The 18,957-nt window shown below is 42.1% G+C and overlaps 1 protein-coding gene across 4 annotated transcripts in view; it reads left to right on the top strand.

Moving 5' to 3' along the window:
• Positions 1-18,957, top strand: part of LOC126418689 (DNA ligase 4) — a 302,986-nt gene that overhangs the window by 172,585 nt on the left and 111,444 nt on the right. For all 4 annotated transcript variants that reach the window (XM_050085584.1, XM_050085583.1, XM_050085582.1 and 1 more), the window contains exon 6: positions 9,672-9,883. In XM_050085584.1, coding sequence (XP_049941541.1) covers positions 9,672-9,883 — 212 coding nt within the window. The remainder of the gene's footprint in view (positions 1-9,671; positions 9,884-18,957) is intronic.

The raw sequence follows: 18,957 nt of genomic DNA, 5'->3' as shown, positions 1-18,957 counted from the left end.
CAGTGTCCATGGACAAGTTGCTACATATTGTGGATCCCAAGTAGGTAAAGTCATCAACTACCTGAAGAGGATTGCCATCAATGCTGATGGATGGAAGGTTGGTAGTGCTCTGCACCATGATCTTAGTCTTTTGAAGGCTGATGAGTAGACCAAATTTTTCACAGGCATGTGATAATTTGTTGATTATATACTGCAGCTCATCTTCTGCGTTTGCTACTAGAGCTGCATCGTCCGCATATAACAACTCACGGATAACAACTGTATTTACTTTGGTCTTGGCCTTGAGGCAAGCAATGTTGAAAAGATTTCCATCAGACCTCATATGTAGATACACTCCCTCCTCACAGTCTTCAAAGGCAAATCCGAGCAGAAGGGAAAAGAAAATCCCAAATAATATAGGAGCTAACACACACACACCCCTGTTTCACACCGCTATTAACAGGGAATGCTTCTGATGTTTTACCGTTGAAGCAAATTGTTGCTTGTGTTTTCTCATGGAAAGAGACAGTTATTTGTAGTAGTTTAGATGGGCATCCAATCTTCTGCAACAGTTTGAAAAACCCGTTTCTGCTCACTAAATCAAACGCTTTAACAAGGTCAATGAAAGCAATATAAAGTGACCTCTGCTACTCACGACATTTCTCTTGTAGCTGTCTTAAGGAGAAGATCATATCTACGGTTGATCGGCCAGGCCTGAAGCCACACTGGGATTCTGGGTAGATTCTGGAAGCTAAGATTTGTAATCCCATTAGGATGACTCTTGCATAAGCTTTCCCGGCTACACTTAGTAATGAAATGCCTCGGTAATTGTCACAGTCATTTCTGTTCCCTTTCTGTTTATATAGAGTAACTATCTTCGAATTCCGCATACTCATTGGGACATAACCTTCTTCCCAGCTGGTTGTGATAAGTGAATATAAATGTTTGAGAAGAACAGACTTGTTATACTTAATAACCTCTTCAGGGATCCCATCTTCGCCTGGGACCTTTCCGTTAGCAAGAACTGAGTTCTTCCATAGTAGGCATTGCATCTAGTTCTTCCATAACTGGCATTTGTTTGGTGGCGTCACATGCATCCTTGCTAACTTCATTCTCGGCTGCATACAACTCGAGGTAGTGTTCAACCCAGCGTTCTGTTTGTTTGCCTTAATCAGTAATGACTTCACCCGTCTTGGACTTCAGAGGAGCTGTTTTTCTGACAGTTGGTCCAATTGCATTCTTAATACCATCGTACACTGCCTTAGCATCCCCAGAATCGGCCTCTTTCTGTATACCTGCACATCAATTCAGCCAGTAGTTATTTGTGCATCTGGATGTTTCCTGTGCCCTGTTCTTTGCTTTTCGTAGGTCATCTCGAGTTCTTTCATTTGGGTTTCTTTTGTAAGCAAGCAGGGCTTTCCATTTAGCCTCAGTGACTGGTTCCATTTGTTCCAAATTTTGATCGTACCAGTCCTTATTTCTTTTTCCTTTTATTCCATAGGCCAATACTGCTGAGTTGTAGATTGCACCAGAGAGTTTTGCCCATTTCTTATCAACACTCCTTTCTGCTTACATGTTTTGTGAGAAAGCATTTTCAAAATTACTGGCAAAATCCTGCTTTCTTTATGACTCATGAACATAATCTGTATTGATACGGGGATGACTTCTCGGTTTAGCGTGGTGATATTTCTTAGGAGTGAGCCTCAATGTGCACACCACCAGGGTGTGGTCAGTGTTGCAATCAGCACTATGATAACTTCATGTCAGTAGCACATTTTTGAGACCAGTACACCTAGCTATTACTAAGTCTAGTTGATGCCAGTGATGAGAGCGCGGGTGTCTCCAGGACACCTTGTGCTGATCCTTAAGCTGGAAATATGTGTTTGTAATGCAGAGTCCATTAACTGTTATAGTGAAGCCAAAACAAGGAATTTTCCTCAAGTAAATATCTCAGAGGTCTGAGTAACTAAAAAAATAGTTGTGAAAATCACATCCATATTGATAACTGCCATCTGAACCATACCAAGAGCTGATTATTTAGAGCACCTGATCTTAGATTAGTGCATTAATGAACTTGGATATTTGCAGTATATAAACTTTAATCTCAGATTATTTCACTGTGATAGCCGATGTGAAGCCATCATACAACAGTTATTCAAGGAATATTGGGGATATTCGGCCCACTTGACAGTCATGTTGTTATTGTGTTAACGTGTTTTGTGACAAGATTATCCCATTTTCAAGTGCTAAAAACAATGAAACCAGATGAAACGCTCCTCCTTATACTGGCACAAATATAAGGATAACAGACCCCCTGAGTTGCAACCAACTTTAAAACATTTTTTATGCCATTAGACTTCGTTCCAACTTAAAACCAAGCTACACACATGCAGTGTCAGCTCAGACCATAAAACAGAAACCATCACAAGCCGGTGCATCCCCCATTCCTTAGGTACAATTGCAAACTGAAAGCCACTGTCATCACATACTGATACCAATGATTATATGTACATAAAACCTATTGCTCAGCACCAGCAATACTACTGTCTCTCATAAAATCTTTGAGAAATGCCTGTCTGGTCGTAGTACCTTACTCTTCCGTCCTCTCATTTAAAAAGTTGACCAATTTGTCTTTCAAGGCACAGTAAATTTCTACCTCCTCTAAATTTGATAGTGACAGCCCTTATTCTTCTATGTGTAACACGCTCATGCTTTCTGTTATATCTCCCAATGAATGCTGCTCATTCATGACATGCTTTGCTACAGCTGACGAGCCATTCTATCTATTCTTGTGCTCTTTAAATCTAACTTTAAAATTCTGTCCCATCTACCCCACTTCTTCACTTCACAGTTCTGACATTTTACTTCATATATTTCTGATTTCCCAATCCAGCTCTCATCTGTGTCAATCTTATGCCTCAGCCTCTCTCCTAATTTGTGCCTGTCTTGAAAACAACCACTTTCTTGTTAAACAACCTCACTAATTTATGTGAGGTGGTCCCCCAATATGGCATGACTATATTGGTCTGGATTTTTATCACTTTGCTGGTTACCATGCCTAACTGCTACGTCCAACTGATCCATCAAACCTACATCAGAACCATTTTCTACCACTGTTTGTCTAAGGGTTTTCATTTCCTCATTCTTGTTTTCTGGACTTAGAGGCACGTAATTAGCCCTGGGCACCACATTTTTTGAAAAATGATAATTTATGTTTATGGTGTGCTAGGAGGACTTATCAATAACCACCCCTGTGAACATGGTTTGAGTTGACAATGTGCATGTGCAGCTTGTTTTTAAGTTATGACGAGGCCTCATGGCATAAAAAAATTTGAAAGTTGATTGTAACTCAGGGTGCGTGCTACCCTTATATGTCTATCAGTATGAGGACAATTGTTTTATCTGGTTTCCTTGTTTTTAGCACTTAAAATGGGATAATTTTGTCCTGAAACATGTTGTGGCAATAATTACACAATTGGCAACTGGGCAGCATAACGTCAATATTACACTGTGAACTAGAATCAACTCTGACTACCAAAATTTCATGGGTCAAATCAAGTTCAACTGCAATTGCCAATTCAAAATCTAATGAAATTACTAAAGGATGAATCTCACTTTACCCAAAATCAAATTGAAAAGATGTGAACATTAAAACAGTAGTTGTTAAACACTCTCACACTGCTGAAACTCAAATAATTTTTCTTTTTTCTATCCGTAAGTTGGGCTTTAGTTCCCTCAGACAACAGTCTCTCTCTCTCTCTCTCTCTCTCTCTCTCTCTCTCTCTCTCTCTCTTTGTGTGTGTGTGTGTGTGTGTGTGTGTGTGTGTGTGTGTGTGTTTGTTTCTAAATATGGAGATGGAATTTGTCAGATAGCTTAATTTATTTTTAAATGTTACTGTCTGCCGCTTAACATCTCCTCTAAGTGGGGAGTAGCAATCTATCCTAATTCATATTTTGAATATAATAGAGGGAAACATTCCACGTGGGAAAAATATATCTAAAATCAAAGATGATGTAACTTACCAAATGAAAGCATTGGTATGTTGATAGAGACACTAACAAATTTTTTGTGTGTGTGTTTGTTAGTGTCTCTATCAACATACCAACACTTTCATTTGGCTAGTTACATCATCTTTGTTTTTAGATATATCTAATTCATCTTTTTTATATATAGAAACTGCATCAACCTTTAGGTATGCTACATGTGGATGGCTGTTTAAGTAAAACAGTCACAAGCATGCTACCTCTTTTATACCTGCCATACCTCAGTTGTATGAGACATTCGCAGGCAAGCAAGGCTCTGTCTGGGTGGATGTTTAATTCCCTAGTGCCTGATGGGAACGTAATGGCTCTTCCTGCTCAGACTCAGACTCCGGACAGAATTTGTGAACTGTCAGGAAGTATTAATACCCTACCACCAAAAAGATCTCGGGTGGACAGTCCTGTGAAAAAGTTATAAGAATTTCAGTAAAGAAAGCAATAGGTCACAAATTTGTCAAAATACATGTATAACATGAGAGAGTAAGGATCTTTGGAAAAGTATCTCTTTTATATATATTCACAAAGGCTTGGAAGCAACTGCCGCAACTTTAAAAGAATCAAACAACTGAATAGAGCACCCTATTGATTAAGTCAGCAACATCACTAAAAATGTCTATACTTTTATGCTCCAAAAAAATGAAGTGGCTATCCTATAACACCTGAAACTCATAAATCCCATAATTTCAGTATTGGAATAGTCACCTTCCTTGATATAACAAAAAGTGACCCCATAGAATTAGAGGTAGACTGGTCCAATGTAGGCTTCACAGAGATGAAGAATATTACGCAGAAAGTAAATGGGTCACTTGAAAATAGTGTGACATTTATTATTTATTTTAATGTTTAACATTTAAACCTCCCATACTACCAGAGAATATCACAGCTATCTTTGTCTGCCCCACAGTTACATCCGGTGTACCAAAACCTGTGAAACATTTTACCTGCCAAAAGTTAAGAGATAACAGCTCTTAGTTGTAATAGTTAAAGCTGTTTGCAGTAGATGCAGATCAAAGGCACATGATACATATGAATATGTACATACATGCCAAAGTTTCTGCATTAGCCGAGTAATCATCCTCTGTGGAGCAGTGATTCTGTATTCGTGGAGAAGGAAGAAAGATTCAGGAATTATAGGTAATGAGGAAAATAGTGTGTGGTGAGGACAAGTAAACCTTCATGGCATTGTAACCTTAAGTATTTGCCATATCCTTTGCAACAGTTCATAAGAAAATTGTTACCAAGAGCAATGCATCAACCTAATCTCCATCAGCTAAGCCAGACAGCTGCACCTACAAACAGAAAACTCCCTCTGAACCATCAAGCACTCCAAAGCCAATAGATCATCCAAGAACTAAATCCAATGCCAAGAAGCTAAGAAGTCAGAATATTTGTCTATACTAAAACCATCACCTGTAGGTTAAGAGAGCATTTTATCCAAAAACCAATTAAAGGTGAAGAAAAATGTTTTAAAACCATTGGAATGCTGAATACTGTCACCTTCTGATGGCAAAAGCTATGTTACTACCATCATTATTTATTATAGAGTACCAAATTGTCAAAGTACCTTTTCACTCTATTGTCTGCTGCACATCACCATGCCAGAGAGAGAGGGGAAAAGAAAAGCCTCACAGTTCAATGGCCCTGATGATTAAGTGGATTCTGAATTCATGTGGAGGAGCTCAAATTTCAAACCCAGAAGAAGCCACTGTGCCATTGCGTACCACAGAAAGTCTTGTACATTTCGAAGCTTCACAGGGAAGTATTTTTGTTAGTGGGACATTAAACACTAATCTTCTTTTCTTCTCAATACAATGTAGTCTATTAAGTTAGCTGTGATAAGTAGGGCTATGCCTGAGGTGAGATGCATTGCCATTTTTCTCTTTTGATTTTCCATCAAAAAGTGGGTGGTTGCTATATTTTTTTCATTTATTTTACATTCATTTAATGTTTAGAAAGACCTAGAGGAATATATATGCAAATAGTTTGTCAGATATGGTAAACATCACTAGCAAAATGTTTATTGATGATGCTTTTGTCTACAGTATAATGTAATTGTTGGACTTTTGTATGGAAATCCATAATGATTACATCATTTTCACTTGGAGTAATGAATGACACATCTCTTTAAATGTGGACAAACATAAGATAATATCAACAGAAAAAGAGAAATAAACATGTAGTGGTCAGTTATAAAAAGAACTTTCTAAAGCCAAGATTGCATAAATATTTATTTATTTTCAGTAATCAGTTTTGACAGACTTTGCTGTTATCTTTGGATCTTCAAAATTTTTGTTAAAAACATGTTCATTGTGAAGTGAAGCGGCACACCAAGTTGTCCTGTTAGTGCATAAAATGTAGCAACGTATAGAAAGGTTTGTCAGTAATAAAACATTTACAATCAAAAAGCACCTTATGTACATGGCCATGTCAGCATATGTAGCACTCACAGATGATGGTTATGTCGTACAAATCACAGTATACAATTGCTGAATCAATGGAACATGTCAAGCTAACAGAAGCGCTACTGTGCATTTTATTATATGTCATGAAAAGGACAGTTGCTACTGATCATACAGCGGAGATGCTGAGTCACAGATAGGCACAGCAGAGAGACTCAGAAAGTGAGTTTCCGGCCTACACCTCTTTGTCTTGGGAGTCTGTCTTCAAGGAAGCTACAGAGATTAGATTAGCTAATAATTTAATATATATTTGATAAAGATAATTTGCAAGAAGAGCTCACATACTTGAAGAGCATTTTTAAAGTGAACGGAATTTCTCTGCAACAAATTTGTAGCATTCAATGTAGAACCTAGAATGCAGGTATGTGATGGGGAAGAAGACAGTAATTATTTCAGATAAAGAACATTTTTGCCATGTGCAGGTTCTCTTTACTTGATGATAGGCCGTATTCTTGAGAAACACTGTGTTAAGGTGATCTTACGGCATCCCATACAGGTTGCAGCTTTACTCGGCTCTGTAAAGGACAATTTATTGCTTCATAAGGTGAGTGTGTATCACATTCCTTGTGGAAATTGTGAGAAGTCATACATAGGTCAAACAACACACACTGTTCATGCGAGATCTGTAGAACATTGAAGATACACATGCTTATCACAGCCAGACAAGTCAGCTGTTGCTGAACATTGCATTGATACAGGGCATTCGATGAACTACAGTGATGTGAAGATTCTAGCATCCGCCTCTTCCTTTTGGGATTCTATGTTCAAGGAAGCTATAGAGATTAGATTAGCTAACAATTTAATAAATGGAGATAATGGTTTTAATTTGGACAAAGCAAGGAATCTGGCTCTTGGGATAGTTAAACTGCAGAGAAGTGTTATCACCACTAAACATACGTCAATAAACGAGTCGAATGTCTGTACACCTTTTCCACAGGTGGCACGTGTGTAAATGTATCTCTTTGCTGCTGACCAGCGTCTGTAACTCACAGGTGCGTACCACCACGGTGGAGCAAATAAGACCACGCTTGGCACATTGTCGTCAGTCTTGTGAATTACTCTGAGGATGGTCGGACAATATGTGGCTGAAATATCAGTGGAAGAAATTTTATTTGCATGGCTTCATGTCCAAAGTTTAATGGACTATATTATTATGTGTTCTGCAACACTATGATATTGATGTAGTGGTCTGGTTGAATAAAAACCAAGTAAGTAAATAAAAATCCATATCTTTTATGTTATGTGGTTTCTGTAGTTGAAAATCCCTGTTACTCCTATTACCAATGACACCGATGTAGGCTTCAGGACTTACAGTGCACACATACACTGACCAACCAAAACATTATGACCACTGCCCACCATGATGCTGAATGCTAACAGGAGGCATTGCAGGCATGTGACAAGGTAACAAAAGTATACTGGTGCAGACATGGACAGGGTACCGCCTTAGCAGAGATATGGGCTGTAAATGGGGAAATCCATTGAGATGAGTGACAAAGGGCAGATTGTTAAAATGCAGACCCCATGAACAAGGATCTCAAAAGTAGTAAAGCTGGTCGAATGTTCATGTGCTGCTGTCATGCACATCTACAGAAAGAAGTAGGACAGTGAAACTACCACTGGGTGCTAAATGGTTGGATGTCCATGACTCTCCACAGAACGTGGGGTTCTGATCTGTAAAGTTGGATAGATGGGGATCTGTGCCATCTCTTCCAAAAGAGCACAATGCTGGTGCATGCTGAAGTGTTTCGGGGCTCACCATTCATCAAACAGTATTGAATGGAGCTCCACAGCAGACCACACCCGTGTGTGTTCACATGTTGACCCAACAATGTCATCAGTTACAATTGCAGTGGGCACAGGACTATTTGGGTTCAACCATCGATCAATGGAAATGTGTTGGCTCTTCAGGTGAATCACATTTTTGCTACACTAGGTCGATGGTTGTCTCTACAAACACTGTCATTGAGGTGAACGACGGCTTGAAAGATGCAGTGCGCCTTGGACACAGGCTGGTGGGAGCAGTGTTATGTTATGAGAGACATTCTCTTTTGCTTGCATTGGACCTGTGGTGGTAATCAGAGACATGCTGACAGCTGCAAACAACTTGCATCGCTCCATGCATGATGTCTTTTCCAATGGCAATTTCATCCATCAGTAGTATAATTGTCCATGTCCCAGATGCAGAACCATACTACAGTGGTTGAGGAGCATTATAGTGAACTCATGTTGATGTCTTGGCAATGTAATTTGCCTGATGTAAATCCTATGGAACCCATCTATGTTCCTATCAGACACCATCACCGTGTACACAAATCAGCAACCCATTATTTACACAAATTACATGATCCGTGAGTAGTTATCTAATGTCACATCGCTCCACAAATCTACCAACAAACTGTTGAATCCCTGATATGCAGAATCAGTGATGTATTTCATTCCATAGGTGGACAAACAAGCTGTTACGTAGAGGGTCATAATGTTTTGGCTTATCGATGTAAACATCACGTATAGTAAGTATTACTATATTTTTATAAGCATTGTAAAGAAAAGTATAATTGAGAAACTGTGTTTTTTATGGAATTATGTTGTTGATGTATGGTGTTGCTACTATCCTTTATTAACAAAATTGGCAAACTAATATTAATGATTGTTATTTGTTACTGCAATATACAAATAAAATTTGGTATAGTGTTCTGGTCTTCTTCCATAAGGAGCTTCCCTCCTCCTCCTCCTCCTCCTCCTCATCTCTCTCTCTCTCTCTCTCTCTATCTATCTATCTATCTCTCCCTCCCTCCCTCCCTCCCTCCCTCCCTCCCTCCCTCCCTCCCTCCCTCCCTCCCTCCCTCCACCTCTCTCCTTTTTTTGGCACCTGTAGACTGTGATGAATGAATGAGTTAATAGAATTGTTCTATATTGGAAGTTCTCTTTCACCTAAATTATATTTGACCTGATTTTTTGTTTAATTTATCAGTCCAAGAAAAAAGTGGTTTTGCGTCATATCAATTTTTTAAATCAGCTAAAGAAACTTCTAAAATTCACTCTGATGATAAAGTGTCTTTTTACACATTTATTGCTACCAGGCAGTTCATTGTGTGGAGTATGTTTGAATGATATTGTTAACCATAGAAGATGTACATCAGAATGGATGAAGCTATAGTTTAGAACTTATGATTAGAAAATAATTTGCAGGTCTGTACCCTCCTTCATAACCCAGACAGGCGCCTGCATGAAGTGGAAATAACTATCTTCTCTCCTGTTCGACCAATGTTGTCTGAACAGTGTGATATTCAGAAGGTGGAAAACTGCATGAAGAACAGTGCCTTTTATTATATAGAGACAAAACATGATGGAGAAAGGTTTCAGATTCATTTTATGACTGGCACATTCAAGTATTTTTCAAGGTAAATTAAAAGATGCAATTTCCTATGCTTTCAAGCCCTTTTTGTGTTTTCAAGCCCTTTTTGTGTACTGATTAAAGAGAAAAATCCTAAAAATAAAAAATTAAGGTCCACATATTTCTGTGTTCCATTGGAATTTTCTGTTCATGAAATCTGAGTGAAGTGAAAACATTGTGGTTATCGCTCTAACATTGTGGTTATCGCTACGCGCGACCAGTTTTGTTGGAGAAGGAGCTAGATATTATCAACCTATGCTAACTGCATTACTGTTCAGTAGATACCATCTGAATACATTTAAAAAATCTCATTTATAATTAGTAAATACACTTACAACATTTACTATTTGGGTACTGAATTTTAAATTTTTGAACAAAGCTACGTTAAAAAACAGTGATCAAAAATGTCATGTGTCTGTTGAGGCTGTCTGTTACTAGAATAAAATGTTTTATTCATTACTACTTAGCAGTTCTGACTACATGGTCATTACCAAACATCATGTACATATGATCATATGTATGCTAATAACAAATAGCAGACATGAATGAAAAAGAAAACTCTGAGTTATGTCAAAATGCATCGTCAATTCTGTTGCTTATAAATTTTATTGTCAAACAAAAACAGGGTAACTCTGTTTACACGTATTGTGAAGTGGAATAAACAACAAGAATATGTTTTCCTATCCCTGCGTAGTCATTTTCCTATTAACTGATTCATCACTGAAAATTGTATCCCCTGTTTTAATTAATTTGTGATGAGTAGGTACAAATTAAGTGATATGCTTTACCTTCTCTACAAGTGTTTTTCTTGTCACATTTGTACCTGTTGATCTTCAGAATGTGATTGCATACATCATCATCAAATATTGTTAATTATTGAAGACATAGCTTGTCTCCTGAATGTGCTCCTTCGGGTTTTTTCTGATCTAGATGTTTTTTGAGTGATCTGTTGAGGAAGTACACTGCTGCAGAGACTATTTGTCCTCAGTACTTTATTGGTAAATTACCTTCAAAGAGTAGGCATTGTGCTTTCTTCACAGAGGTCCTGTTATAATGTCTGATTACACCATTTTGTGAATCTATCAGGTCTACAGACACCTTCTTTCAGAAAAATTCCCAACAGACCATTGCACTTGATTCTTGTTACTTAGTGGAGTTGTGGAAATCAGTCCAAAGAAGCTGTCCATCCTTTTTCTAGGGCAAACTTCTTCATCTCTGAATAGCTACTGCAATAACTACTGCAACCTACATCTATTTGAAACTGCATATTACACTCAAGCCTTGCTCACTATCTGCAGTCTTCCTCCCCCCCCCCCCTCCCCCTCCTCCCAACTGTCCATTTCCTCCAACCCCTGTCTCTGTCCACCTCCTCCAACCCACACTCTCTGTCAATCTCCTCCTCCCCCTTCTCCCTCTTCATCTCCTCCTCTTCCCTTTTTCTGTCCATCTCCTCTTCATCTCCGTATTCTCCTCTTCCCTGTCTCTGTCCATCTTCTTCTTCCTCCCCCCCCCCTCCCCCTTATCTGCCCACCTTCTCCTCTTCCCTTCTCTCTTTGTTATTACTTCCACCCCAACAGGAGGCTGGTGGTTCTTACTCCCACAGTGTTTCTTCCCAGATCATGACTAACATATGTACCAAATTTGGTTGAAATTATTCGAGGGGTTTGGGATGAGCTTTTTATCCATGGTTTTGCCCATTTACACACATTATGTACAAGTCAAATATGTTTCACTTGCATTTAACATATTCCACACATATTTGTACAATTATTTCACCTGGATATCTAGCGAATTTTTTCACGGCCAAACTTCCCCGAATGGGGGACGCCCACCCTACAATGCCCTACAGGTTCATTTTGACCACAGCTCAATGGTTATGATGTCATGTCTCTTGAAACATGTGTGATACTATATTTGTGTATGTACTTTCAGTGGCATATGTAGATACTGTCTGCGAAATGTGTTGTGAATAAAGTTAGTAGCAGAAAAGAGATAAGTATTAATTATAAATGTCATACATGATGCTGCAGTTTTTCACACATCTCAGTGTTTATGACATCATATCTCCTCAACTATGCCGTACAATGATGTAGTTTTGCTGGTACTTTCAATGGTGTATGTGTATACTGTCTGCAAAATGTGTCACGTATACAGTTAGTAGTAAAGACATAATAAATCAAAACATCATGCCTCATGCGACAGTTTTATTGCAAGAACAGTGATTATGTTGTAAAAAATAAACTTTATTCCTTTCATCATTTTGTTGAGAGTTGTCAGCAAGAAAAAGTTTCGTAAAAGTTTGATATTATGTGTAAAGTTTGTTGCTAGTCACTAAATGCTCTCATTCTCGAACACTGGATGTCATGTGCTACTCTTCTTTTTCACCCCAAGCCCTTGGAGAGTTAGGTGTATGTAAGGTAGCCTATGTGTTAATTCATGGCATAAGCTGTGTCCTTTCCACATTTCATGCAAATCCATCCAACAGTTTCAGCATGAAGGAGTAACAGACATACTAACACACACTCACCAACTTTTGCATTTATTATATATGTAAGATGGATGCAGCAGAATACTGCACAAGACTCATGAAAGTGTAATCCAAATGCAGATTGGATTTCTGTCTAGTGTTAATTGAGTGAAAGCTGCTAATACTTAGGGATAAGCTCATATTGTTTACAACAAATGACTTTAAAGAAAATATATATTGAGAGGCCAACGTCAGATTCACAAACTTACACAGCACACTGCTAGAACTGCCCATTTCTGAGCCAAAAATTCCCTTCATGAATAGGAAGAGCTAACCCAGAATGTAATACAGTACATCATAAATGAGTGAAAATAAGCAAAGTAGGTTAATTTTCAGTTTGGACTATCACTTATTGCAGATACTGTTCTAATGGAGAGTACAGAACCATTCAGTTCCTGCACATGATCCTGAACATGAGCTTTCTGCAGTGGCCACCAGAAAGATCGCAGGAGGCGCACATCTGGCACGTGAGAATTCGGATGCGACCTCTGCCGGCATAACAACAACAACTCAGGCAGCACGGGCTGTGCCCAGTCAGTTAACATCGGGCATGCCTAGGACACAGTCCCAGTCTATGCTAAGTGAAGTGCTACGTAAACGTGAACAGTGTTACTACACAATTGGCGATGAGTAGGGTCGTTCTTTCACGTGTTGTGTCGTTGTTCCGGTTTCACAGCTTCTCCACAGCATGGAGGATTTAGTGCATGTTTTGGTTGAGCAGCAGACGGAGCTCATGGCCACCATGAAACAAGTGCTTCTGGCGTTGCTCTCCACGCGGTCTGCTCCAGCGCTGTTCCCTCCTCCCTTTCCCCTGTATGACGAGACAGCAGAGGATTGGGACACATATGAACATCGCCTTCGGCAGCATTTCCAGGCGTTTCATGTTGCCGATGCGGAGGTATGTCGTGCTCTCTTCTTGTCTTAGATATCTCCCTCACTGTATCAAGTTTTGCGGCAACTAGCGCCATTGCAGGAACCCTCGTCCTTGTCTTTTGACGCATTGTGTTCATTGCTGTCTTCATATTATCGCCGCCGCACGCATGTTGTGGTGGCTAGGGTCGAGTTCTATCAATGCAAGAAACAGCCCCATCAGTCTTACCGGGCGTGGGCCACTACCCTGCACAGTCTTAGTCGCAAGTGTCATTTTGTCACGGAGCAGTCGTGAGAGTCGTATGCCCACGTTATGGTACGCGACGTCATTGTTCATTCGGCCCCTGATAGGGAGGTCCGGCAACGGGCCCTGCAGTTAGAAGACCCTTCCCTCGAGGAAGTCCTGTCCATTGCTCAATCGTATGAAGTCTCTCACGCTGCCAGTCAACAGCTGGAAGCGTGGTGCGACGTCGCGGCGGTTCAAGGCGGCGCGTCCGCGTCCACTGTGTCCGGGGTGGACGACGTGCGAGCGGTACAATCCAGCGGTTACGTCCGCTCCCGCACGGCACGTAAACAGAATTCCGGCCACCGGCACCTGTTGCCATCCTGTGCATCGTGCTATATACATCATGATTGGTCAGAGTGCTCCCAGCGTTGGACCGTTTGCCGCAAATATAATAAAAAAGGTCACATTGCTAAAGTTTGCCGCTCAGCCGCAAAAGAATCGAAGGAAGCAGGTACAGAGGACATGGACGTTGACATTCAGGAAGTTTCATCGGGCCAGGCTCCCGATGCATCGGCACGCAAACTCTTTATCGAGGTGTCGGTTCGGTCGCGCCGGTTACAACTGCAAGTAGATACGGGCGTGGCAATTTCGTTGTTGAATGCACAAACTTATTCCGACCTTGGATTGCCCCTGTTGGCGCCAGTTTACCGGTGTCTACGTGGTTATGGTAAACAGTTCATTCCTCTACTGGGTCAATTCACTACCTATGTGACTTACAAATCAGTCACTCGGCCTATTACTTTTATTGTTGTCAGTGATGCAAACTCCGCTAACCTTTTTGGCCTGGATGCCTTTCAAGCTTTCGGTTTTTCTATCGCTGGCACCATACAGTTGGTCTCTGAAGACGTTCCCTGTCACTCATTGGAATCTTTGATCTCAGACTTTCCAGATATCTTTGAGGAGGGCCTGGGGCGTGTTTCAGATTTTGAAACTCACTTAAGGTTGAAGGCATCGGCTCGCCCGCGTTTTCTACGCGCGAGGCAGATCCCCTTGGCTCTCCGCCCTCAGGTAAAGGAAGAGCTAGACCGGCTGACAGCCCTAGGAGTTGTACTTCCCATTTCTTCTAGTGAGTGGGCTTCGCCCCTCGTTATTGTAAGGAAGCCCTCGGAAAAATTACGTCTTTGTGGCGATTTCAAGGCCACCATTAATTCCCAATTGTTGGTGGACACCTATCCTTTGCCTTGTGCTGATGAATTGTTCAATATTTTTCGAAAATCATCTTTCGGAGGCTTATCATCAGATACCACTTGATGAGGACTCCAAACGGCTGGCGGTTGTCAACAACCCGTTTGGCCTTTACCAATACCAGCGGTTGGCCTTCAGAATATCCAGTGCTCCGGCTATATTCCATCGTTATCTTGAGCACGTCACGTCGACAATCTCTCATTGTATTAATTACCTGGATGACATAATTGTCACAGGCCGCAGCACGAAGGAACACTTGCACAACCTTTGCACCCTCTTTCTCAAATTCAGGTCTGTGGGCTTGCGTTGCAACCTGCATAAGTCAAACTTCTTCCAACCATCCATTGAGTATGTGGGCTACACCATCTCTCAGCACGGCATTCAGCCACTAGGAAGTTTGGTCCAAGGTATCATCAGCCTTCCTCGGCCTGCTTCGCTGAAAGAGTTACAAGCTTTTTTAGGCAAGATAGCCTATTACCACCGGTTCATTCCCAGGGCTTCCACCATAGCCCGCCCCCTGTACTGCTTTCTGCGCAAGTGTGTTCCTTTTGATTGGTCGCCTGCATGCGAGCGAGCGTTCAGCTCGTTGAACGACCTCCTCACGTCAGCGCCTTGTTTGGCTACTTTTGACCCCCATAAGCCGTTGGTCCTGGCTACAGATGCTTCGCAGTATGGGGTGGGGGCGGTCCTGGCCCATCGCAACGCAGATGGTTCCGAGCAACCACTGGCGTTTGCGTCTAAAACTCTTAGTCCCGCGCAGGCCCATTACTCCCAGGTGGAAAAAGAGGCTTTGGCCATTGTCTACGCTGTTACCAAGTTTCACCCTTTCTTGTATGGCACGAAGTTTCAGTTAATCACTGACCATAAACCGTTAATATCGTTATTTGGCCCCGCCTCTCAGATTCCAGATAGGGCGGCCCACAGACTACAGCGCTGGACCTTGTTCCTCTTTAAGTACCATTATGACATTCATTTTCGCCCTACCGGACAGCATGCCAACGCCGACACTCTTTCCCGTCTTCTGGTGGGCCTGGATCCTATGTTCGATCGAGAGGAGATTATGTGTTTTCATTTGGATGTGGCGTCCCGCCAAGGGGTTTATGGCTTCCCTATCACTAGTTCTCGAGTCACCAGGGAAATGGCAGCTGACCCGGTTCACCGGCAAGTAGTTCGCCTCATTCAGCAGGGGTGGTCATCCCGCCCTCCAGGCCGGGCCTCGGACCCTCTTTGTAATTATTTTATTCTACGAGACTGCCTCTCGGTCTTGGAAGGAGTTCTCCTTCTGGCTACTGATGATACAGCTCCTCGCATGGTTGTTCCTACAAGTTTACGAAGGGAGGTCCTCACGTTATTACATGCGGGCCACTGGGGTGTTTCCCGTACTAAAACCTTGGCTCGTAGACATGTGTACTGGCCCAGTATTGACAGAGAAATTGAGCACTTGGTGGCCACCTGTTCTCAGTGTGCGAGCCAACAGGCATCTCCCAGGGCAGCGTTCTCTTCATGGCCACCGGCAACCCAAGCATGGGAACATGTTCACATCGATTTTGCGGGCCCGTTTCTCAATGGCTTTTGGCTCATTGTCATTGATGCTTATTCCTGATTTCCATATGTGGTTCGCTGCTCCTCAACCACTTCAGAAGTTGCAATCCAGGCACTAGCAAAAATCTTTTCTGTGGAAGGTCTGCCAATCACCCTGGTCTCGGACAATGGACCGCAGTTTATTTCGCAGACTTTCCAGGATTTTTGTAGGCGCTTCAGTATTTGGCACGTTTGCTCTCCCCCCCTTCCATCCACAATCGAATGGGGAAGCCGAGCGCATGGTGCGCACATTTAAGACGCAGATGAAAAAGTATGTGCACGAATTTCCTGCGGAGGAAGCACTGACGTTTTTCCTGACGGCATACCGGACCACATCAATGGGAGAACGCAGCCCCACAGAGCTCCTCCATGGGCGCCAACCTAGGACTCTGCTGCACCTCCTCCAGCCTGGTCCTCGCCAGTCTTTGCAAAACGGAGTACCTGGCTTTCCACTGGGTATGTCGGTCTGGGCCTGTGGGTTTGGTCGCAATCCACGTTGGATACCGGCGGTGGTCCTGTGCCAAAATGGCCGCTGGCTCTATACCTTGCAGGCGGGGGACTGGGTCGTACGTTGTCACCAAAATCAGCTACGTCCACGTTTGTGCACCCACCCTCCGACCTCTCGGACACCGGCTTCCCCATTTACAGCACCCGTGTTGGTTTCTCAGGGGACGTTACCGCCTCTCCCCGCTGTGACTGCCGCACTGTGATGGTTCTCAGCCTTGGCAACCTCCAGTAGCTCCAGCACTGGCATCGCCATCATTCGAGATACCCCAGCGAGAGCCGGCCCCTCTCGCAGGCCCAGTTTCTCAGGAGGCTGGTTCACCTGTGGTCGTCCCTTGCCCATTGTCCCCGCCACTGGGTCTTGCCCCTCCCGAGGTGGAACAGGATCCGGAGTTCGACAGCTTGTCGCCCGTTCTGTCCCGGGCTCCGGTGGTGGGACGACGGGGGCCTCTTCATGTGGGTCACTTCCATTCGTATGCGAAGGTTCCGGCTCGAGGGTTGGCAGATCCCCTCCTCCGGCCTTCCAATGGATGTGGATGTCATCGCTCCTGCCCGACGCTCCACCTTCCGACGCAGTGGATCACAGTGACTTAACTCCCCGAAGTAGAAGGAGTGCAGTGGCCACCAGAAAGATCGCGGGAGGCGCACATCAGCATGGCGCGTCACGGACGGTAGTTGTCGCAAGTAGAGTCCCGTCCACCAGAGGGCACGCGAGAATTCGGACGCGACCTCTGCCGGCGTAACAACAACAACAACTCAGGCAGCACGGGACGTGCCCAGTCAATTAACATCGGGCATGCCTAGGACACAGTCCCGGTCTATGCTAAGTGAAGTGCTACGTAAACGTGAACAGTGTTATTACACTTTCCATGACAGTTTACCATCCATTAGAACACTCTGGAATTTGGATTCTGTAGACTCACTAATCATATGCCCGTCCCATATATCAAAATGACACTTTTAGTTGAATTGCTTCAATTTATTTTCTGCAAGTCATGGATGTATTTCTTGAACTGCAAACAGAAACAGTAGCGGTCCCAGCACTGACCCATGAGGCACCTCCCACTTTATTCAAGGCACAATCAGACCCACATCATAGCCTTCCTGATTACTTTTGCTGTCTGTCCTTAAAGTATAAGATGAACCAGTTATGAACTCTGACTCTTATTCCATAATGGTCTAACTTCTGCAGTAATGTTCTTTGATTAGTTCAAATTCCTTCGTAAAATCAAAGAACATGCATAGTGCTCACAACTTTTTGTTTAATCCATCTAGTACCTCACAGAGGAAAGAGAATATAGTGTTTTCAGTTTTTAAAGTAAGTATGAACTTCCAGCCTGGTTGAATAGCTGTGGGGCAGCATCTTCTGTTAATTTGTGCAATGAAAAACCAGTCCAAAGTTGCAAATTTTAATTATTTTATTCACTTGATGACTAGTTTCAGGCCAAGACCCATTTTCAAATCATCATAACATAGTCAAAACTGGTATTTCAGTAGATGTGACCCACTAACACCACATGTAGAAACATGTAAGCCAATACTGACCCTACAACTTAGAACATAGCTCGAAGCTTTATAACATTAAAGATATGTTTTGATCATGTTGACTGGAATACACTCTTTGAAATTCCTAAGGAAGCTGGAAAAAAAAATAGTGGGAGAAAAAGATTATCTGCAACTTGTACGAAAACAAGACTACTTTTATGAGTTGAAAGATGTGAAAGGGAAGCAGTAGGCGAGAAGATAATGAGACAGTATTGTAGCCAAACCCCAGTGTCATTCAGTCTGTATATTAAGCATGCCGTGAAAGAAATTAGGGAGAAATTTGGAAAAGAAATTAAAGTTCAGGGAAAGGAAATAGAAGCTTTAAGGTTTGCTTGTGACATTGTAACCATGTCAGGGACAGCAAAGGACTTGGAAGAGTGGTTGAGTGGAATGGATAGTATCTTGAAAGAAGATTATAAGATGAAGAGCAACAAAAATAAAATAAGGACAATGGAATGTAGGCAAATTAAAAAAGGCAGTGCCTGAGGGAATTAGATCAGGAAATAAGTGGTTAATAGAAGTTTTAAGAATGTAGTGCTATAGAAGAATGCTGAAGGTTAGGTGAGTAGATTGGGTAACTAAT

The sequence above is a fragment of the Schistocerca serialis genome, chromosome 9, assembly GCF_023864345.2.
Source record: "Schistocerca serialis cubense isolate TAMUIC-IGC-003099 chromosome 9, iqSchSeri2.2, whole genome shotgun sequence".
Taxonomy (NCBI): domain Eukaryota; kingdom Metazoa; phylum Arthropoda; class Insecta; order Orthoptera; family Acrididae; genus Schistocerca; species Schistocerca serialis.
This window is presented reverse-complemented; position numbering and strand designations above follow the sequence as displayed.